Source organism: Diceros bicornis, chromosome 22 (genome assembly GCF_020826845.1).
Source record: "Diceros bicornis minor isolate mBicDic1 chromosome 22, mDicBic1.mat.cur, whole genome shotgun sequence".
Taxonomy (NCBI): Eukaryota; Metazoa; Chordata; class Mammalia; order Perissodactyla; family Rhinocerotidae; genus Diceros; species Diceros bicornis.
The window spans coordinates 10,201,132-10,224,600 of NC_080761.1; the positions used below are offsets into that span (position 1 = coordinate 10,201,132).

Consider the following 23,469-nt stretch of genomic DNA (forward strand, 5'->3'; position numbering starts at 1 on the left):
CTAATGTACTTCTCTATGAATCATGGCTTTTGCCTCACTTCATTCCTCTTACCTTATTAAGATACCCAGTCATCCCCCACTTCCTCACAACATCCATTTAGAGAGAGCCCTGCTTCCTTGAATCCTCCCCCATATCACCTAATGTGTTCAAATCATAAGTCTTTCTAACATCCCACTGAGACTCCCCTCACAGTTCTGAAGGTGTGGGTTCTCCCTTACGCAACAAGCACTAAACCCAGCTTGTTGAATGCAGGTGTGGTCCTGCTTCATCAAGCTGAGTGCTGGCTGCCCTTTTTAGATAAAGCATGCATTTTCCATTTTGCCACAGTTCTCAATACTCCCTGTAGTCTGCCATATCCCACCATGGTTTTTGCTAGGCTCTCTGGGCATGCAGGTGTCCCAAGTCCTGCCATGAACAACTGTCATGGTTTGGAGTCATTTCCCCCAGCACCATCTGATTGGATCCTTAATCCTTAATTCAGGTGTGTGTTAGATACTCAGCATTAGATCTGGGGTTCTCCTGAGTGATGGCTGATGACTTTCCAACCTTCACCCACAAAGTGAAATTCAATTTCCACAGCATCTAAGATAGGTTGCTGGCGAGAACCTTCACTGGAGGGATTGAAGATTATCCCGGAGTCAGCACCAAGCTGCATTTCACACGTGCGAGTCTGCAGGAGTTGAAACGACTCCCTACATTGATGCCCAACACAGCTTGTAGGCTGGATCTCTAATCAAATTCCACTTCCTTGGTAATTGCTGGGTATTCATAATGCCCATAATATAGTTAATACTATAAAACAATCATTTGGAATATACAGATTTGCTATTCAGTGAAGGGAGAATAAACTTGCATATTACAGTTTCAGAAAATTAAAATCCCTGATGGATTGTATCTGATTAAAGTCAGCATGTTTTAATTTGTCCTTTCTTGCACTCCCATCCACTGAAAAATAGTTTGCTCATCAGAGCAGTCTCTAGAGAGGCTCGGGGTGTGAGTCCCAGACCTCTGAGGGCACCTGGTGACACCTATAGGGGTCATGGCTACCCAGTGAGTTTGTGGCAGTGCTGCGCCCAGAGCCCAGCCTTTTCTGGGTCCTGATTCCAGAGCTGGCTAGACGTCTCAGGCTTCAAGGGCATCATCCCCGACCCTGCCTGATTCGACCTGGCCAAGGGAGGGGTGCAAGGAGACCCTGGCAGGGATTAAGAAGGAAGATCACCAGAGCCCAAAGACTTAAGATTCACATACTTAGAAGGGTTTTATAAGCTCCCCACAGTGAAAAACAGGATTAGGAGTTTTTGTCCTGTGGCCACACTCCCTCCAACTCAAGGGATGACACGTATACCAAGAGCTAACACTTGAGCAGTTAGTGTCAGGTTTTGGTCTCAGCATTGCAAGTTCTCACAACCTTATGAGGCAGGTGGTGTCCCCATTTTATAGGAGAAGAAAATGTTTAATCTCAGCTTCCTCTGGTGGTGGGGCGTGGAAAGGGGGCAAGGTGGAGAGTCCTGCCAGAGGGGTGGTAAGTGGTATTTGCAGGGCTGAGGAAATCTTTCGTTAGCATTTATTTTGAGCCACTACAACCAGTTCTTGCCTGCCCCTTCTTCCCGGGTCATAGAGGCCGGGCAGGGGGTGTGGTCAGGGCTGGGAGGGGAGCAGCATTCACTGCTCCTAACCCAGGGACAGAACCTTTGGCTGCTGGGGGGTTCTCAGGGCTCGGAGAGCAGTTTGTGCTTGCTGTGCCCCTGGGACACCAGAGGGCAGCACTGGCCCACCTGGGCCTCCCTGTGGTCATGCTCTCAACAACGTGAGACTCAACACCCCCGTTTTTTAACAACTGTTTTCTAATGGCCCCCCCCTTTACCATCTTGAAGCGAAATTAATTGCTAATAAAACTTACCTAAGCAAATAATAAATATGATGCCTTAACTAAAGGAGAAAAAAAAGTAACTTGTAATAAACGAATGAGTTGTAACAGGTAATGCTTGGGCATGGCTACACTAGATGAACACAGTGGAGCAGCTGGGTGTTTGCGCCCATTGGTGCTTCACGAAGAATTACAAATGCAGGTGGATGTAGGTGTGTTGTATTCGTGACAGAAATACACTGGCTTTTCACAGGTAAACAACTCTTGGTAATGTTAAAAATAAAATGGAATACAATTGTGCCTTTATTGCATTCTTGGAAATTTCAGTGTATATTAAAACTGAAAAAAAAATTTTTATTTATGTACAAACTAGAGTTAGAGTCTGTGCTCCTATAATTATAAACAGGCTTTTTCATTTAGTCCCACGTGAATGTCCAGCGGGATATTTGAAAATCAGTTCTTCTTTGTGAACTGCCTTCACTGAGAACTCGAGCCTGTGCCAGAGGATATGAGATGCCCTGTCTTTCCACCCTGACTTAAGCTACCTGAGAGCAAGGCTTTGTGTTATGGGTCTTCAAACCCTCCAGAGTGCCCATCACAGTACCCAGTATGGACTCACTGAGTACAGTGGACTGAGGGAGTCCTCTGTCTGAGGGTGAATCTCATCCACCCAGGCGGAGTATGTTGACTGGACAGCTTAAGGGCCTGGACCCTGAATATGAGGGTTGAGGTAAACTGAAACCAGGCTGGAGGTGCCCCAAATAGTCTGGCAGAGAGGAAAATCTGGGGCTCCGCATTTTTCTAGGCAAGATCCGTTCCCCTAGAAGGGCCCTTTCCTTCCACTGGCACCTCACACACATATTCCAGTTGTAGACAAAGGCTGCATGCCCTTGTGAAAGAAAACAGGTAACTGGTTCCAAAACTCACTTTCTGGCCAGAGCCAACCAGTGGCCCTGCAGGAGTGGCTGATCAGCATAGAGGGGTAAAGAAGCTTCTTCCTGGAGCCCTGTGGGGGAAGGGCTCAAACTCAGCCCATGGCTGGCCAAAAGGCAGCTTCCCTAGTGGGTGCCCGGTAAGCTGCGTGCCAGGAATGCACCAGTGCCTCCAACCTCCCGTGCAGCCTCGCCCAGGCCAGCTGCTGCTGGCACATCGCTGCTCACTGGAAGGTTTCGTTTCGTGTCTTGGCCATAGCAGCTCTAGTGTTCCTTCCTTGCCTGCCTAGTGTCCATCACTGATGGCTTTTACAGCAGGAGAGGGGGGTGGGCTGACACCAGCCTAGTCTCACAGAGGTCTCTCTGTAAGATGAGGCAGGGCAGACTGGATCAGAGTCCTGTGCTTCATTCACTCAAGTTCCACCTTTGCAGTTTTTTTGTTTTTCATGAGGAAGATTCACCCTGAGCTAACATCTGTTGACAATCTTCCTCTTTTTTTTTTTTCTGAGGAAGATTAGCCCTGAGCTAACATCTGTGCCAATCTTCCTCTATTTTGTATGTGGGTCGCCACAGCAGCAAGTCTGACGAGTGGTGTAGGTCCACATCCGGGATTTGAACCTGAAAACCCTGGGCCACTGAAGCAGAGCACACTGAACTTAACCACTATGCCATGGGGCTGGCCCCTTCAATTTTTTATATCCATGAACTATGTGTGCTTTTTATTTATCTTGAAATGACCCAAGGAGAGAGAGGATTGGGAGGCATGTGGTGTGACATGACTTGCTGGTGAGTGGTCGATTTTGCACGTTTCTGCTCCTGAGACCAATTTCTAGGGGATGTCAAGGATAGCCAAGTTTCATTTATTTGTCCAAATATAGGCATGATCAAGAATGTTCTAAATGAGGTGATGATTTACAGCATCAATTATGGCATTTCCTCTGATCATCTGATTGGGTCACATGAATTTAAACTTCAATTGAAGCTTTACTTTCAAAGTTCCCTCTCTTCTCTGTGCCAGAGTATGACGACGAGAGTGTCACAAATTCCTAAAAATACACCCAAACAAGCATATCTGAACACACTGTGGTTTGTTCACCTTAAGAAGAATTTAGAATGCAGTATCGACAAGGATACAGGAACACGGTTTGGGATGGGATAGAGATTTATGCTTAACTTTGTCCTGGACCACTGATATGAAAGGATTCTCATTTCATTTTACAGTTTCCATAATTGTAGCAATTATCTCTGAAAGATTTTTGTCCACACTGATCTGGATGAAATTTTCTGGAGCTGATGGGGGCTCCAGAGTATCAAACTGGGACTGCAGTAACTCAGGGGGCATAAAATGGCCTTTTCTTTTGAGTAAGCGTCCAGAGATGACCTCAAATGACCCACTCAGGTGGACCACAAGGAGCTTCACCTCAGCCAGCTTTTCTTCCTTCCCCGACTCATCACACTTCAGAGGTGCACCATCTTTTCCTCGTATTAAGATGTCTCTGTACATTTTCTTCAGAGCAGAACAAGCTAGAACCACATGCTGTCCTGAGGCTACATCTCTGTTAGAAAAGAAAAGGGAGGGGGGTGGTGCTAAAGAATGACGACATTTAAAATAACTGGTGTCAATTCCAGGTGGAGGACTCCGGTCCTACTTCTCTGCCAGTGGGAGGCATTACAACATGGTGGTCAAGCATCAGGCAGTCCTGGCTTTGAGGTAAAGATCTTCCACTAGTGAACTCAGCCATCTTGGGCAGGGTATTTACCTCCCTGAACATCAGTTCATCCTCTGTTAAATGGGGCTGCTCAGAGTACCTGCCCACAGGACTGTGGTGAGGACACGTTTATCAAGATGCTTGGTACACAGGAAGTGCTCGGAAAGTGTTGCTTCTGCTCCTGTGAATGTAGGATGTGGCTCAGCCACAGGGTGTGGACACGGGTGGCTGCTGGCGGGCGCCTGCGCCACACAGCTCAGCTCAGGTTCTCTGCAGGTGTTCAGTGATTTCAATTTCATGATTGGCCTCTCCCCATTCCTACTGTACAGTATGCTGGAAGTTACCAGGGCAGAGCTGGAGAAATCAGGAGAAGAGGGACCATCAGTCCCCATGTGATCAGTGAGCAGGACATGAGAAGTTTCCAGGGAGGTGCAAATAAAAAACCTGAGCTAAAAATAGAGGCAGAGTGACAATGCACCACTAAGGGAAAACCAGAGTGGTCCAAGACAGTACAAGAGAATGAGACCTGGCTTCCACCCAGCCAATGTGTGCCCTTGTCCTTGGGGAAGGGACTTGAGTACAGAGGTACAAGGTAGACCTTGGCTTGAGTACTTAGTAGAAAGTTCACTTCAGAACAGAAATCTGAAGGGGCCTGCCTTTGAACTTATGGCCAACGTAGACTGGAGACCCAGTGGATGGAGTGTATCATCAGCAACGAACTTAGGTACCTGAGCCTTCCAGCTCTTCTCACGGGCCATGAATGAGAGCTTGTTTATTCTGGGTCTGGAGGTCTGATCTCTGCTCTCCTGAAGATCTACACTCCTGCTTCCATCACAGGTCAGTATATTTGAACTCTGGCAAGTCTATTTGTGTTAGGGCAGGAGTTCTCAAACCCTGAAACCCTAAATCCTAAATCAAAACCCTAATCTCAAGCAAAGACAGGGTTGCCAGCCATGTCAATGTGGTGTAAAAAAGTATACTTGAGTTTTAATCATAAGTATACTATAATTTCATGTGGCTCAGAGGGTTTTAGATGTATAAAACATGACTTCATCTTAGAAAGCAAGATTTATAACCCATTCCCTGCCATTTCTTTATCCTCCCTGTCGAAACCAGGATTCCCAGGGGTCAGGCCCACAGATGGGTGGAGGGACCTCATTTGCTCAGAGGCACGCTACAGAGCTGGACAATTTGGGACTTCAATCCTGGTGGCCAATTACCTCTTGACTTACAAATGACCCCAGATGTTCCTGGTTGCCACAGCTTGAAGTAGGGGGAAGAAAAAGTGGTGATTAAGGTATGGCTATAACAGTGCTGGCGTCAGTTATAATTTTTTGAGCACTTATTATGTATTAGTTACTGTTCTAAGTGCTACTCATGCTTCATCTCACTAATTCTTCACAATAATCTGTGAGTAGGAACTATATTTATCCCCATTTTCAGATGAAGAAATAGGCTTATGGAAGCCAAATGGATGACCAAGATTCCCAGCCGGTAGTTGTGGAGCTGTCTGGAAGGTTGCCTTCAGAACCCGACTAAACTACGTGTCAGCCAAAAGCCTGAGTTAAAATCATTGTTGGTTACTTGATAGAAGTGCATTGCATTTCTGGGATCCTTTATCATCAGTCAGGTGTGATTTCAAGACTGTATTTTTTTCCTGTACTTTCTGATGGGTTTTATTTACTCACTGGCTTCTCCAAGACCTGATGCTCTTACCTTAGTAAAATGTCATGCAAGTTGCAGAGCCATGGAATCCTGTCCTGAAATTGAAGCAGATACACAGTGACTTTTCCAGGTAGTGCTTGTTTGTACAGAAACATAGTTAATCATGTTCATCAGTGTTAAGATCCAGAGAGATCATGGTGGTTTGAGAAGTAGGCCACGCACAAGGCTGAGGGGCCAGGTCACTGGGCAGTTAAGCACAGAAACATTTCCTTGGTTCAGGGGTCAGGGGTTCTTTTCACAAGAATAAAAATTGCCCTAAAAAACCCGTGTGTGTCTCCCTCCATCATTTTCCCTGGTTCTGATATGTTTACAAATCTCCTTTCATTGTACTGCATGATTCTTTAGGTGCCTGTGGTCCCAAATGTAGGGACGCGTTCACATGAGCCCTATGTCAGCTACTCCCTGGCCCTATTCTTCAAACCCTCCAAAAACAAAACTCCCCTCAGATAAAAGCATTGTGAGAAATTTATATTTTTCCAAAGAGAAGACAGAGGAAGTTTACGTAGCATACCTTACACCTTACAGTGTTTCACAGAGAAATCCTCCTGAGACATGTTCTCTCCTTCCTGGGGTAAATACTGATTGGCCATAATGCATCTTTTTAAACAAACTTTTTATTATGGACATTTTTAAACATATACAAAAGCAGGCAAAATAGTACAAAACAAACACCTACATACTCATAACCCAGCTTCAACAATTTTCAACTCACAATTAATCTTGTTTTATGTTATGTCCTAACCATTTCCTCACCTGTGCCCCCATCCTTTATTTTAATGCATATTCCAGAAACATAAGGCATTTTTAAAAGTCCTTGCTTTTAAGTATTTGATTACTACCATTTTATTTAGAGTTTTTACATTCATATACTTGTGAATGACCGGTGTTTTTTTTTTCTTGTATAGGACATATTAAATTTTGGTTATCAAGGTTATATCAGCCTCATAAAATAAGTAGAGTAGCTTTCTTCTGTTTTTCTAATCTTTGAAACAGCTTGTATACAATATATTGTTGTTATGGACTGAATGTTTTTATCTCCCCAAAATTCGTATGTTGAAGCCCTAACCCTCCAATGTGATGGTATTTGGAGGTAATTAGGTTTAGATGAGGTCGTGAGGGTGGGGTCCCCATGATGGGATTAGTGCCCTTATAAGAAGAGACCAGGGAGCTAGTGCGAACTCTCTCTCTCTCCTGCCTCTGCTTCCCAATCCCCCCACCCCCACCCCCAGTGAGGATACGTAGGAAGACAGCCATCTGCAAGCCAGGAAGAGGGCCCTCACCAAGAACCCGACCGTGCCGGCATCCTGACTTGGACTTAGAACCGTGAGGAATAAATGTCTGTTGTTTAAGCCACGCAGTGTATGACATTTTGTTACAGCAACCTAGGCTGACAAACTTATCTGAAAAACCCCCTGGGCCTGAGCCCTTTTCTGAGGGGAGATCTCTGATTACAGATTCAGTTTCTTTAATGAACATTGTGTTATATTCGGGTTTTCTAGCCCTTGATTCAATTTTGGTGACTGCAGCATCTGAGACAGCAGAAAGAGACTACACATACACAGAGATCTCTGGTCCCTTCTGATTCTCAAGCCAAATGCAGCATCAGGAAGGTCACATTTTCCTTTCGGGGGGAAAAAGCAGACTGTGTCCCCGAGCAGTGTCTCTGCCACCAGATCAATGCCATCCAAGCCCATTTTCCCAGAGTAATTTATATTTTTCTATAAAATTGTCCAATTTTATCTGTCTTCAAATTTACTGACATCAGATTTTTCACAGCCCTCTTTTCATTCCTAATCTTAATTGTGCTTTTTTTTCCTCTTAGATCAGGCTTGCCCGAGATTTGTCTATTTTTATTTTTTCAAACAGTTAGTTTTGCTCATCACCTACATAGTTTCTTTGTTTTATATTCTATTAATTTCAGCTTTCATTTCTAGTTTTTCCTATATTCTTCCTTTTTATTATTTTTTTCCTACTTGAACACTTAGCTCATTACTTCCCATTCTTGTTATTTTTCCAAAAATGCATTCTGAGGCTATACGTTTCCTTCTAAGTAATGTTTCAACTGCATCCCATAAGTTTTGGTTGAAAGCACTTTTGTTGTGCATTTCTAAATATTTTATAATTTCCATTACGATTTTTAGCTTATAAATTATTTATATGTTAATGTTTATTTTTCAGTTTTACTTAGTTATTTTTAGAGTTTCCAACCATTTTAGCGATTTGTGAGGATTTTTATTACTGATTTCTAATTCTTTTGCATTATGGTAAAAAAATGTCATCAGCATTATATTGATTCTTTTGAATTTCTGGCAAATTGTGCCATATGGCACTAGTGCCATGTGGTCTAGTACATGATAAATTTTTATAAATATTCCATGTATTTGAAAAGAATTTTATTTTTTATTAATTGTTATGTCAAGCTTGATATATTTGTTGTTCAAGTCTTCTATATCCTTAATAATTTCTTTTGTCTGTTTGATATATCCATTTTCAAGAGAGGTGTTTTAAATTCTTCCATTAGATTGAGAAGTTGACAGTTCTCCCTTCTGTCTTTGTGTATGTCAGAAAACGTCTTTATTGCTCTTACTCTAATAAGATTTCAGTTGGTAGACAATGCCTGGTTGACAGCTGTTTTCCCTCAACAGTTTGAATATTTATTTCACTGTATCTGGGTCCCTAATGTTGCGAAGTCTCTCGATATATTGGGCAATACTTTAGAATATATATTTTCTCTTTGGTAGCTTTAGGTAGGAAAAAAACCGTTTTCATCTTTGATGTTTTGCAATTTTACTATTTATTCTGTTCAAGACTCATTTTGTATATTCAGTCTGAGGACTTATGCCCTGGAAAATTATCATCATCTCTTTGAATATTGCCTTTCTCCCACTCATTCTGTTCTCCTTGCATTACTTTTAGCTGTATGTGAAGCTTTTCATTTTATCATACTAATCTCTTAATTTTTCTTAAATATTTTCTAATTTTCTAGCTCTCTTCTGCATTCTGGGTAGTATCCTCCAGTCTGCCTTCTAAGTCACAAGTTCTCTCTTCAGCTGTGTCTAGTTTATTGTTTATTCCATCCATTATGTTTCATTTCTAATATTTTTATTCCATTCTTTTTCATATTTTCCTTTTCTTGTCTTCCATTTGATTCTATTTCTAGGAGCACAACTTCTTCCATTTGTGCTTTTGCTGATTCTTCTCATAGTGGTTCATTTCCTTTCATGGTTTGTAATTTCTGATTGTAGGCTCATCTTCAGCAGATTTTTTTCCCTTGTGGGAGTCCCGAGTTTTGGAAATATTTCCATAAGTAGTTTCACCAATTCCAGACCAGTTTTATATTAACTTTTCAGCTTGGTCTCTGCCATATAATGTGAATTTGAGTATAGTAGGGGCTCTGTTCTCAAGGATGATTTTTTTCCACCTGTGGCCCAGGGGAGATAGCCAGATTCTTTGCTGTTTCTTGAGTCCAGTGAGTGGAAATATTTGTAATCCTCCCAAAGACAGCCTTCATTTAAAGATGTTATGCAAGACACTCAGGTCCAGCTTCATGCTTTATACAGGCTTACAGCCTCATCTCCCATCTCTACAAGAGCATCAAAACCTCAGCCCCCACCCTCCTGGCTTTTATGCAGTTCCAAAACCTGGGAGAGGGGGTTATTTAGGTTTAATTCAATCTTGCCACTTTGATTCTGGCACCTGAGAATTTCTCATTTGCTTTTGACCTTGGTTAAGCCCTTGGCTATTTTGTTCTCCTCTTGATCTTTTCCACCAGGATCCTTTCAAGCTTTCCAGCTCCGAGTCACCACCTTTAGCTCCTATATCTCCCCTAGGCTCAGGCTTTTCCCATTTCTTATTCAGAGTAATTCAGTCTTCAATAAATAAGAGTCATTCTACCAAGGCAATTATTTTGTGCTCAGCAAACTAAAGACCCTCCAGTTACTAGGACTCCACCCTTCTCAGAAGGCAGAGGTGGATTATAATTTTTTTTCATATCAAATATATGAATTTTTAAAAAAGCATTGTGTGCTATTATTGGGTTGAGGGTCCTGAGTTTTACTAATCTTAGAATTTTTAAAGACATCATCTCCATGGACACACTCTTCAACCAGAGACCACTTAGGAGTTCAAATGCAATAGCTACAAAATCTACAAAATCCACAAGATAAAGATCAAATGATGACCACACACAATTTACACAAATGATATCCTAAATGACAACAGCTACATAATTTACAGAGATCATTACTCAAATTACAACAGCAACTACAGTGTACACACATGCACAAAAGTATTTAATGAAGGAAACATTTGTTTATTATTAGCACTTGTCTGGGTGCTTATAATTCCCCTATATTCAGTGGAACAAGCCTGGTTATTTGTAAACGAAGTAAGAAGATGATGAAGTTTACCAGCTCCAGATCTGCAGATCACAAAGAACTCTGTGCTTTATGGGGAGACTTTATGTGCCCTTGGAAAAGAGTATATGTGTTTAATGTTTATTATTGGCAAGGTTTCCTGGTACATCATCATACTCAAAAACTAAATGTTCTAGAGAAGTCTGTGAGGAGAAAAAACACTGGAGGGGCTATATTTATGCAACTTGAAACTACCACTGCAATATAGTATTTCCTGGGCACATAGTGGGGACGGGGAAGAAGCATGTCGCGGATAGGTAACAGGGATAATTAGCTGGATTTACTGAGTCACGTAGTATTTTCTGATGGAAAATTGCCCATGATTTGGATTTCCACTTCCCTTCATCCATCCACAAGTGTTTGTTGTTTGCTCAGGGAGACCCAGACACTGTTCTGGGTGCTTTTTGTCCAGTACTCTAGACATCATCACTCTGGTTTAACTTCCACAGTTCCATCTGAACTCATCTTCCTAAATTCCTTTCTTTCTTATATTCCTTGTGATTAGCCAAGCTTTTCTACCATGTTCATGGACTAATGGAGATGAAAAGGATAACACTATTATTTTTAAGATCACTGTTTTTTTTAACCTCCCTGCTATATTTTCTAAAACAGCTCCTCTAACAGAAGGTTGTGACAGAGTAGGGTGACTGAGCCTTGAAGCCTCACACATAAGTAGGATGGGCTCTATTTCCTCCCCAAGGATGCAGTCCTATAAAGACGTGGCACCTTCAGGCCAGCAGGATGGGCAGCACAGGCCCCTTACCTGGCAAAGTGGTTACTGAGCACATAGGGGACTAACTTCAGAGTGGGTTTTTACCTCTAAACAGGGGCAGCTGACTTCAAGTCCCAGGAATGATGTCAGCTTCTATAAAGTTAACAAGTCAAGGGATGTATCTTCTTACAGCAAACGGGGCCACGGTGAGATACTTTCCTATGGACTTAGAGAAGGAAATAAGATTGTTCTCTAAGGGTTCAATTTAAAGACCAACACTTAATGGAAAGGGGCAGAGATGTACAAAGTCATCGGAAGGAGCAAGAATGACCCTCAGGCTAGCAAGACATTGCTGTGATCCAACTAACTATTTTTACACATATAAAGGAAGCATGTCTGTCCTGGGGAGGCTTGGTGGACATGGAAGCCCCGAGCAGGGGCACCGTGGATTTAAATAGTGAAGCACCGTCCAGAGGACATGGAGTCCTGGCCACTGGACTTTGAACATAATGTTCTCATTAGTAAACCTCTTCCTACTAAGGGGATGATGGTCTCACACCATTAGAAACTTTGGTCCTACCTCTCCCACTTTTTTGATTGCATGTTCACTAAGTAACCTTCTGATTGTATGTTAGCTTCTGAAAATCTATGTATCAGATTGATGTGTTATGGGCCATGTGACTTTATGTTTCTCCTTGTAAATTAATCAGCTGGAATTTTGATTTTATGCAGGAATTTTGTGAACCTGATTAGTGGGGGTCTCACGTGAGAGAGGAACCCATGTTCAATGTGTTGACAATATCAAGGAGTTGAGCATGTAAGATGGGAGAGCCGGCCCTGGGGACCTATCTGGTAGTCAGCCAGCCTTCTTCACAATGCATCCCTTGTCATTGTGCAAGTCCCTCAATGAAACTAAAAATCCTGAGACTAGTGCTGTGGATGCCAATCCCCACTCAACAAGAATTCTTGGTTTAGAAGAGGAGGTGGTCAGAAGGTTCAGACGGCTGAACATGAATTCAACATGTATTCAATACCCACTTACAGTTCAAGGAGCAGTTGTAACGATGAATTAGGCCTGATTCAGAGAAGACACAACAAAAAATTGTGCTTCTGCATGAGTAAATGTTCATAGTGGGTTTAGGATGAATGAAGGAGAGAGGATAATTTGTTTAATTCCAAGTATGCTTTAGATATCACGTCTTTCTTCCCATTAGCAGAGGGGCAGACTGGTGTATTATTCAACTCAGGTTGCACATTTCCTCCATCCCATCTGCACAAACGTCTCTATTTGTGCTTTAGAAGTGGAGATCAATCCCTGTATTATTTTATGGCTTAGGAAACAAATAGGTTATTTCATTAAGCTGGGTGTTGACTATATTATTCATTACACTTTCTTCATGCCTGAAATATTTCATAATAAGAATGAAACAAACAAATTAAACAGAAAACATGTTTGGGTAATGAGCTTTCTATCCTGTGTACAAGGAAATGGACGTTTACTTTGAATCCATGCTTTTTATTGTTTTACAGTGCCTCGACACACGCTTTAGTCAGAATAAAGCACATTGCTTCACTCATTCATAGTAAAATTCCTCAGAAGCTCAACTATGAACACTATACTTAATAAATGGAAATATCAAACTATTTAAACAGAAATAGGTGCTTTCAGACAGCTGTCCAATCAGAACGTACCTTGGACCCGTCTAATCGCGGCATCAGTGAGGTCTAGGTCCACCGGTCACAAAAACAATGAGAGAAGGTTGGAGATAAAAGAGAAGCATGTTGAACTTTGCTCCTGAAGTTTCCAAGTAGTGAGCCATAATTAAATAATCAAGATCCTTCCTTGGGGGATCACATGGGCCACAAGGAGAAGGATTTTTCCAAGGCAGCTTCGGAGGCTCCTAGACTCCCGTGTGGACAGCAGAATTCCCATACCTGGTCTGCGTAAAGCCAGGCCTCAGTGTCACCTGCCTTGAATCCCCTACGAGGGATGTGCTCATCACGGGTCGCACCTCTCTCCTGCTCTCACCCTCACCCTCACCCTCACCCTTTCTCTCTCCATTTAACCAACCCTGAGTCACTTCCGCTGTAGTATTTGTTCTGTGGATTATCAGGGCCTTTAACATAGTAAGAAAAGTAGGGTCTTTGCAGTTAGAGACTCCCCTCACTGTGTGGCTTTGCTCAAGTTACTTAACTTCTCTGTGCCTCCCTTTGTTCATCTGTAAAATGGGGAATCATATGTAATTCATCGAGTTGCTTTGGGATTTAAATAATAAAAGGAGTAGACTCCACTTAAACATTACTTTCTGGCTGATTTAATAGTTGAGATAAACAGTATTTATTTCCAACTTTTAAGAGCTTTAATTCATGAATTTGGTATGCACTGGGCTTTGTTTCCACAAACAATGAGTACTTACTATGTGCAAAGTGCCATATGGAGCGCTGGGGATATGAATATGAATGGTGCAGTCCCTATCCTCAAAGGGGTCCCAGCCTGATGGAAGAGACAGAGGGGTAGATGAGCAGCTAATTACCCCCAGGCCAGTGATGAGGGCGATGATAACACAGTAGGGGGAGGTCAGTTTTGATCAGGCCCTGGGAAGACTAAATCTTGGAGAGATTTCAACTGAAGCGGAGCCTGCCACGCAGAGGGAAGGGCATAATCCAAGACTAGAAGTATTAAAGGTGGTTTACCAAGACTCTCGAGGAAATGGATGACGCAGATGCTTAGCACCAGTGAGCAGGAGGCGTGGGAGCTGATATGTAAGGAAGGTTGGAGAAACTAGATGGTCAAGACCTGGAGTGACCTGCTACAGAGTTTGGACTTTATTGCAGGGTATTCAGGAGGACCTGGACACACGAGCTCCCAATTCTGTGTTCTAATATTTGTGAAGAAAGCAAGTGATTCAGATCTCCTCTTTACAGATGCAGAAACTGGGGCAAGACGGAGGAGATATTAGAGCCAATTCACTGAACTCTGTGAACAGTTACTATGGATGATATGATAAATTATGAAAGTCAAACACACAAAAAGAGTCTTAGGGGAAAGAGAGGAGGAAACAACACAACCCAAATGAGCCATCTCTGCCTGCCAGGTCTGATGTCCAAGGTCATGTCTTTCCTGAGAGTCCCACATGCAAGGATGACAGGGAACAGTGTACGCCTTCCCCCGCCACCCAGTGCTCAAGCACTTAGAGTTAAATCAGAACATATGAGGACAGAGGACGCTTCCTGGGCTGATGGTTTCAGTGATCTATGGAAACATCTAGAGAAACAGTGTCTTCTGGAAGGGGCTGATGGTTAGAGGGCGCTCAGAGGAACAGATAGGGTGGAGTGTGTCCAGCACCGCTCAGGGAGGCGGATAGAGGGGAAGGAAAGAGTGCGAGGGGAGTGGAAGGGATGAGGGACTGGTTTTACCTGGTGCAAAAGTGAACTTAAGCCCATGAGGAAAGAATCATCTAAAAAGAATATATACCAAAAAAAGATAAGGGAAAAAACTCCAAAATTCAATTAGCAGGTATTTTTGGAAGGTGAAACTAAGGGTGATGTATTCTGTGAAAGAATTTTTCTGCACTTTCCAAATTTTCTATACAGGATAAGTATTACATTTATAATCAGGAAAAAAATGATCAAAAAACCCCTCTTTTAAACAGACCTGGAAGTTGAAGTCTGCTCAAGTGTCACTGTGGGCTACCAGGACAGTGTGACCCTCCCTGACTGCAGCTTGAAAGTTCTTTATTATTATCATCATCATCATGCTAATGACGTATTGCAGCCTGGGTGGCATATCTTTCTAGGCCAGCGCTGTCCAAGAGAGCTTTCTGCCATGATGGAAACGTTCTCTGCGCTGTCTGGATTGGTAGCCACCAGCCACATGTGGCTACTGAACATCTGAAATGTGGCAGTGCAATCCGGGAACTGGAGTTTATATTTTATTTAATTTTAATTAATTTACATTTAAATAGCCTTAAGGAGACGTTCGCATGTTCAGCTCAGGTTCTTTCTCTTCAAACTTCAGCCCTCTGAGCATAAAACCCTCCTGAGCCCTCCCGGGACTCTTCCCCAAGCAGAACCCAGACCTCTGCCTCAGACTCTCCACTTGATCCTCATCCCAGTATGGGAGTAGGGGCTGGTTGCCAGGGCAACCAGGAGAGCATTGGTGCCAGCCCACCCGTGACCAGACTCCCTGAGCTCTTGTCAAGAACGTAAATCATTTGCTGTTCTACCTCCTTCTCTCACTGTTCTGCTTCTCTCTAAAGTCTGGCTAACACGTAGAGTTTCTCCTGAATATATTTAGTAACTCGTTATGTTTCTTCCGGTAATCGATAACCTTTTCTTCTGTATAATAAATTCCTCTTCTGAATCCCTCCCCTCCTCCCATCCACACTGCCCACTTAACAAGCTCACTTGTGAACAAGAGGAAGGATATTGAAATGCCATTTTAAAATCCATCCATTTGGGTTGCTTTACTTGTCCTTTAACTTAACTTTTATTTGTACTCCAAGGAGAAAAATGACACTGGCACAGTCACACTTGACACTGTAGAAATGGCTTGTGTTACATATACATGTGTACATAGACTTGATATTCGCAACAAGAATACATAAGAAGTGATACTGATTGAATGCTTTGTGCACACTTTTACGTTCTGCTAGGTCCCGTTACCATCCCTGCTTCACAGGAGGAAATGAGGCGCAGAGAGACGAAGCCATCTGCCAAAGGTCACACATGCTTAGTGGTGGAGCCAGGTTATCCACGTTATGTCAGTCATCTCTAGTATATCATGATTATGTTTATATTATTATTCTGTTCCCTCCTCCTATCTTCTGAAGTCAAATGCTGCTAACTTAATTTTGATGGTTCAAGGGTTGAACCATTGCAAACTCAAGGTGCACCCCCTGAACTAAGCGACGTGCACCTGGAGCAGTCTAGAATTAGACCTAGTGACGGGTTAGTGACGCAAATCCTTCAAGGCCGGATAAAGGCAAGTGAGTGAGAGGGTGGGTGCACAGCTGGGGTGAACCCTGGTCACTCACAGGGAAAACAACAGTGTTGGTCTCTGGCCAGTCCATTCTGTCCCCGCCCTTTGGTCACCCTGGGCACACGGGCTCGGCTGGGCCCCTGCTCCCAGCTGCGCGGTGCACCTGGCCCTCGACCTGCCCTCACAGTCTCTCTTGGGCTACAACTAGTTACACCAGAGCGTTTATCCAGTTTGCAGCTCTGGTTGGAGAGAGACTCTGTAGGAAATGGCCTCTGATGGTGCACACAGGAATGAAGTGCTATTTGTTCATTCCTTCTGTCATTCATTCATTCACTCACAAATATGCCACAAATATTTTCTGACATTTACTGTGCATCAGGCCCTGGGGATATACAACAGTTAACAGAAATGGCCACAGTCCTTGCCCTTTTGGAGGTAAAACTAGTTGTAGAGATAAATATTAATCAAATTCTCACACCATCAAATGCCAGCTTGCAACTGGGACAAGGGCAACAAGGAATGTGGTGCTATGAGAGTTTATTATAGGAGGTTTTACTTAAGTGGTGAGGGAGGGCTTCCCTGAAGAAGTGGCATGGAAGCTGAGATGAGATGTGAAGGATGAGCAGGGATAACTCGGTGAAGAGGGGAAGGAAGCACATTCCAGGCAGTGGGAACAGTAGATGCAAAGGCCCTGTGGGGAGGAACATGGCAGCAGGAGGGAGTGAAAGGGGCCACAGTGGCTCCAGGGGAGCTTGGCAGGGGGTACATGGCACCCAGAGAGACTGGAGTGGGCATGGTCAGTCTGGCCTGACCACGCATGTTTAGGGGTTTGGTTTAGATGTTTGGTCTTGACCCTGAGATCAGCAGGAAACTTCCAAAGGGCCAGATTTGAATTTGCAAAGATCACTCTGGCTCTGGGGTAGACGCCAGAGTCTGACAATGGTGGCAGGCTGATAGGACCTGGGAAGAGATGAACTTCCCCAGGTGTGAGGCCCAGGGAGCCTCTGCCCGCTCAGGGATTACATCTGCAGATTAAAATCCTGCAACAAAGTGTTCTGGCAGACCCTGCTCAAGCTGGCGCAGAGGGTGGTGTGGCTCCCCATGCTGAGTTCAGAGAGAAGTTCATGGCCAAAGCTAATACATGTGGAGGACCCACTGGGCACCTGGCTTTGGAGCACTGGACACTGGTTATCTCATGACTCAGGAATCTACTACACCATGTGCTGCAGAGTTCTCAACCCACATTGCCCATGTGGAACATCTGAGTTGGAAACAGACAGCGAACGTTACCTGGTCATTCAGCGGTATCCCTTTTCCCATCTTCATTCGATTTTCCTCCGGGTGATAGTCGTCCGCATCACAGAATTTCCATCCTAGCTTTAAGAACAAAGTGAAAGGGTGTATGTGGCAGGCAGTGCGGACCATGTGACAGCCACCATGGGGTTACTAACAACCCTGCCGCCCTCTTCCCCACCAGCAGCCCAAAGACAACCACGACCCCGCCCCCCCCCCCCCCCCCCCCCCGCAGAAGGAAGGGGGTTTGTACATCACTTCATCCTCCCTGCTCACTGGCTGCCACAGCTCCTTTTCTTTTCATCACTATTTGTCATCACCAAGGAGAAAACCAGAATTGTTCCAATGCGTTTCACAGGCCGTGTGGCAGTGTCTGTGGTGACTTTTACAAACCACTAGAGGCCAGAAGGAGGGGGAGGGAGAGAAGCAGGAGACCCCACACAATGGACTCGTGATTGGGAGGCATAGGGACTGGTTACCTCGGCAGCCAGCAGGGCGCCCACGGTCGATCTGTGGAGAGGACAGAGATGTTCAAACGACTGCCCTTCCCAACTCCCCCCCCCGCCCCACCCCGGCCACCTCCTTCCATCCAAGGACGCCCTGGAGAACAGATGGCTGCCTTGCGAAATGAAAACAGTAGAACTTTATGATACTGACGCTGAGAGTGATGCTCTTGACCCTGGAGTCTCGAGCCTGACTTTCGTGTTCTCCAAGAATTTAAATAAAATAATTATCTAGTTACCACTAATTTTTCTTTTCCACAAAGAAATCTATAAGAGCTCATTAAACTCTTGAAGTTTTTTCTGAAGTTTTTTGGCCCCTGTTCTCTAGATGTTTATTTTTTGGGAAAGATACTGAATTAATAAAGTGATACAATTCTGCAGAGGATATTGGAGGGAGGGGTCTGACGCGGGATTTAACCTTCCGGCACCCACCCTAGGTTCAAGGAGCTCATTAAAGCATTAAAACATTGTTTGGGGTTTAAAGGAGACACACTCTTAAAAGAAAGGATCTGGAGAATGACCAGCACTCATTGAGTCTGGGAGTTAAATGCTCTCTGTGCCATGCATCTGTTCATACCCTAACAGGCAGGATGCTCCGCGAAAAGGGTCTGGGTCTTGGAACCTTTAACCCTTCCTTTAACCCTCAGTTTTCTCACCTGCAAAACAAGGGCACTGAGCCACATGACTTACCCATTCACCTACTCATTTCACTCAGCCAGTATTTACTGAGCACCTAGTAGCTCCTAGGATATAATGGCCAGCCCACTGAGACATGGTCTCAGCCATCCTGAGGCTTACAGTCTAGTGCTGGGGGAGGGTGAGGCTGGCAGACACTTAAGGATCAATGAAACCCCTTCTTGCTCTCAATTCCTAAAGTGTCGCCCAAATGCCAATCATTTAAGGATTACCTTCAGAATTTTTGCTGCATCCTCCTACCATTGCACCATGCCCTCTCTCCTGAGTTTTGCATACCACCTCTACAATTATTTACTTGATATTTTTACTTAACTGCTTCACTTTGTAAAATTAAGTACATGTGTTAAAAAGGGAAACTCCTTTCCTTATAAGGAAGCCATCATCACTTGCCTTAAATAGAAGGTAACCAAAAAGATGTATACAATGAAAACAAAACATTGTGATTAAATTCTAGCTGGATACTGTTGCCTACCAAGGGTCCTGTCTCTTTTGCTAAGAAGGTATTGGGAAGGTGTTAAAGACACCCTCGTACCAAACTGAGACCTGCTTCCTGAGGTAACCACGGACTGAAAGAGAACTGAAACCTGTCCCACTATGTTCCCTCTGTGGAAGGCTGCACAGGGTGACAACATGCAGCCTAGTGGCTGGGCCTCCCCCGTCAAACCCCCGGGCTGGTGACGCCAGAGCCGTGCGTAACAGAAATGACACCTAAGAGTAAGTTAGATTAGCCAGGAATGACCATGACAGCCACTGTTCACAATTTAAAAGAAGAGCTAACTAGATTTGGGGGTAGAATGCCAGGAAGAAAATAGAAGGAAAAGGAAAAGTCACTGTCTGCTGCTCTTTCCAAACTTCCTAAACCAGAGAACAGCTGGACTCTTGACTATGGACCAGGGACTGCCAGCAGAAAAAGGGCACAATGCTCGGCTCATAAGAGACTGGTCAGAGCCAAGCATCACAAACCAGTTTGGGGCCTAAATTGGTCTAAATCAAGATCAAGGAGACTTAAAAAGACAGTAGGACAAGGGTGGTAGGCTGGGGCACAGAATAAATGAGAAAGATATGCAAAAGGCCTGAGCTCATTCTGGCAGTAGGAGGAAGGAAACCTGGGAAGAAGCTGAGGGTGGCTTCACTAAGACTGTTAAAATGTAAACAAAGCGACACTCCCACCCACTCAAACAGCTCCATTCACTCCTTTATCAAATCAACAATATTTACTGAGCACCTGGTGCCAGGCATTTTCTAGACACACATCAGTAAACAAAAATGGGAGAAGATCCCTTACATTCAGGTAGGGGAGGGGGAGACAATAAACACAGTAAATAAGTAAACGTATTAGTTGACATCACTTTTTTTTTTCCTCCCCAAAGCCCCAGTACCAAGTTGTATATTCTAGTTCTAAGCCCTTCTTGTTCTTCTATGTGAGCCGCTGCCACAGCATGGCTGCTGTCAGACAAGTGGTGTGGTTCCACCCGGGAACTGAACCCGGGCTGCCGAAGCAGATCGTGCCGAACTTTAACCACTAGGCCAGGAGGGCTGGCTCAACATTACTTCGTTTTAACAGTGTTTTTTTTTTTTTTTAATTTTTTAAAAAATTTTATTTATTTATTTCCCCAAAGCCCCAGTAGATAGTTGTATGTCATAGCTGCACATCCTTCTAGTTGCTGTACGTGGGACGCGGCCTCAGCATGGCCAGACAAGCGGTGCGTTGGTGCACACCTGGGATCCGAACCCGGGCCGCCAGCAGCAGAGCGCACGCACTTAACCGCTAAGCCATGGGGCCGGCCCTAATAGTGTTTTTAAATAGGATCTTTCTGGTTTGGGACTACTGTTCTCTTAAGCTACTTTTTTTCCTCCAAATGTCATGGAGTATACTTAAAAATCCTGCAGAGCCCCAACAGGGGCTCACAAATGTCACCAAAGAACTCAATGTTGCTACACCCATTGATGAGTTTATTCAGTTCTCAGTCCTTTTGTTACTGAGTCCATCAGCAACGGCTGACATGGACCTTGAACCAGCAGTGGGCCAGTTTCTGTATCTACATTCACTCCCTCGGTGGTTCAACAACTCATGTCTTTAAACACATCCACACATTGATGACTCCTCCCTCTACAGCTAAAGGCCCTTGCCTCAACTCTGGACTTGCACATCCAGTCACCCACGGCAATTCCACTTGGATGACTGATAGGCACGTCCAACTCACCACATCCCACATGGAGCTCCCGGTATTTTCTTCTAAACCTGCTCTGCCTACTGCTTCCCCATCAAATAATAGTAATTCCTTTCTTCCAGTTACTCTGGCTAAACATCTTGAAACCATCCTCGACTCTGCTCTCCCTCTCTCATACCCTGCATCCAGTCCATCAATGCATCTTTTGGCTCTACCTTCAAAATATCTCCAGCATATGACCATTTCTCTTCACCTGCATTGTTTCTTTGACCTCATCTCTCATCACTCAACCACAATGGCTTCCATGCTAGTCCACAAAGAAACCAAGCCTCAGGGCCTCTGCACTTGCCATTGCCTCTGCCTACAATGCCCTTTCCCCCTGCCATCGACAGGGCTTACTCTCCCACTTGTGGATCACGCTCCTCCTTCCTCAGAGGAGCCTGCCCTGACCATCCTGCCTGGTGCTCTTTGTTCTACTTACCCTCCTTTATTTCCCCACAGCACCTACCACCACCTGGCACACTGTACATGTATTTATTCACTTACTGTCTCCCATACTAGAAGGTAAACTCTTTGAGGGCAGGGATTTTTATCTGTCCTGTTCACTATATATCACTGACACAGAGTAAAGACTGAGCTTGATAAACACTCACTGAATGCATGAATATCATAACCATATAAATCACGGTTCAGACTCCCCCATGTGATCCAAGGCAGAGGGGGAACACGAATAGCTCAAATGAGCTCACACAGCCAGGAAGCAGGGTAAGCAAGACCCAGGGCTCCTGACTCCCAGACATCACCCCAAAGCAGCAGTTCTGCATTCTCCAACTGCTTCAAATCATACAACAGCTAGGGATTTTCAGACTCCATGTTTAATTTTAATTTCAGTTCAAGATTCCCAAAACTATTTTAATTTCTCGAGATTTGAGGCTGAAAAGGCCACGATAATTTTGGAAAGGTAAACCTACCTACCTGGAGCAAGGAAGAGTCTTTTATATATACCTGACCACATGGGCAGTTTCCTGATTCAGAAAATTCTAGAAGGGTACTACAGGCCTTTGAATGTTATGATATTTCAGTTGATTAGGTTTTGTCTTTTGCTGCCTCTGGTGGAATACTGCAGTAGCTGACTTTTCCGATAAACGAAACACATTTTGGTCTAATCACGAAGCCAAAGGCTAGATAGACCCCCGTGCCCTCAAGTTGGCCACACTGGGCTGGGCAGAGGCTTCGTGGTGTGCAGTGTTCCGCCTTCCTCACAAACCCTCGAGGCCACCCTCCGTATTAACACTGACTCCTTCCCGTTTAAGCTGATAAACACTGATCAGCAAGGCCGGGCCTCGCAGGAGGGGCTGCCCCTGCGCCCAGCCTGGCGAGGGTCCGCGGGAGCCCGGGAAGAGGCTGGCCCCCGCGCTCTGGGCCTTGCACTCCTCCATCTGGTTCTGCCAGGAGGCCCCCAACACCGGCGCGTGTGACGGCCGAGCCACTCCCGGAGGCGAGCGGCACCTCTCACTCGCTGTGCGCCCCGGCAGGCGCCTCTTGACAACCGGCTTTCGCTCGCGCCTCTCCGTCTGGACATGGAGGACCCGGGTCTCAGGTCCAGGCCGGGCGCGCCGGTTGGAGGGTGGGGAGAGGGAGCAGTGCCCGGCCTCAGTTTCCTACTGTGCAGAGTCGCGGGGGTGGGGAGGGGGCTCCCCAGGGCCCTCCCGTCCCCACGGGCCCGGACGACAAGGGTCTGGCCTCCGCCGCCTCCTCCCGGCGCCCCGCCCCCGGCCTCCCGGACCTACTTCCCCGAGCCGCTCACGCCCATCACCAGCACCGCGCCGGGCGCCGCCATGGCCTCCAGGCCGGCTCTGTCTGCCGCCTTCCGGGCCGCCGCCCCGCCGCCCCGCCGCCTCGGAGGGCGGAGCCGCCCCGCCCCGGGCCGCCCGGGCCGACGCCGCGCCCCCCGCCGGCCGCCCGAAGGGGTCGTCCGGGGGCCGCCCCAAGTGGGGCGGGAAGAGGAGCCTCCCCGCTGGCAGGAGGGAGCTCCCGAGCCGCTGCACCTGCCGTCTCCACCCCGGGCCCCTTAACTGCAGGAGTGCCTGGCCCTCGCAGGCCCGACCCTCCTGCTCCTCCTCCAGTAAAGGAAATAGCTTTTATTTGTTTAATGATATCGTAAAAACAATGCGCAGAAAATAAATTCACACTTTCCCACAGCATGGGGCAGTAAGCGTCTATTCCTCCAATGATTCCCCCCTTCCTCCCTTATTGATATGTGTCAACCTAGGAAAACAGAAACCAGTTTAAGCAGCAAAGCGTTTATTTGGGATCAAAGACTTGCAATTCAAGCACAGGTTCAGCTAGAAAGCCAAATAGTGTCCCACATAATATTTGTTCTTGATCTTCTGTTAGCAGTTTTATGATGCCATTAGTTTCTCTGTTAAGAGTTCTGTAATTTTTTTTTTAAATTTTATTTATT

At 45.1% G+C, this 23,469-nt stretch overlaps 1 protein-coding gene across 9 annotated transcripts; it reads right to left on the minus strand.

Annotated features, from left to right (window-relative positions):
- Positions 1–1,857: 1,857 nt before the first annotated feature.
- Positions 1,858–22,883, minus strand: IDNK (IDNK gluconokinase). 9 transcript variants are annotated; one of them, XM_058565570.1, is made up of 6 exons: positions 22,796–22,883; positions 18,115–18,145; positions 17,633–17,719; positions 13,054–13,086; positions 6,226–6,269; positions 1,858–4,356 (listed from the first exon to the last, which is right to left on the minus strand). In XM_058565570.1, the coding sequence occupies exons 1-6, from the start codon at positions 22,843–22,845 to the stop codon at positions 4,011–4,013; spliced, it is 591 nt and encodes a 196-aa protein (XP_058421553.1). In that variant the 5' UTR covers positions 22,846–22,883; the 3' UTR covers positions 1,858–4,010. The 9 variants fall into 9 exon arrangements, with proteins under 9 accessions (XP_058421553.1, XP_058421561.1, XP_058421557.1 ...); XM_058565578.1 differs by lacking the exon at positions 22,796–22,883 and adding an exon at positions 18,716–20,430 and having other exon boundaries at positions 17,633–17,715; XM_058565574.1 differs by lacking the exon at positions 22,796–22,883 and adding an exon at positions 18,716–20,430.
- Between the last annotated feature and the right edge of the window lie 586 nt (positions 22,884–23,469).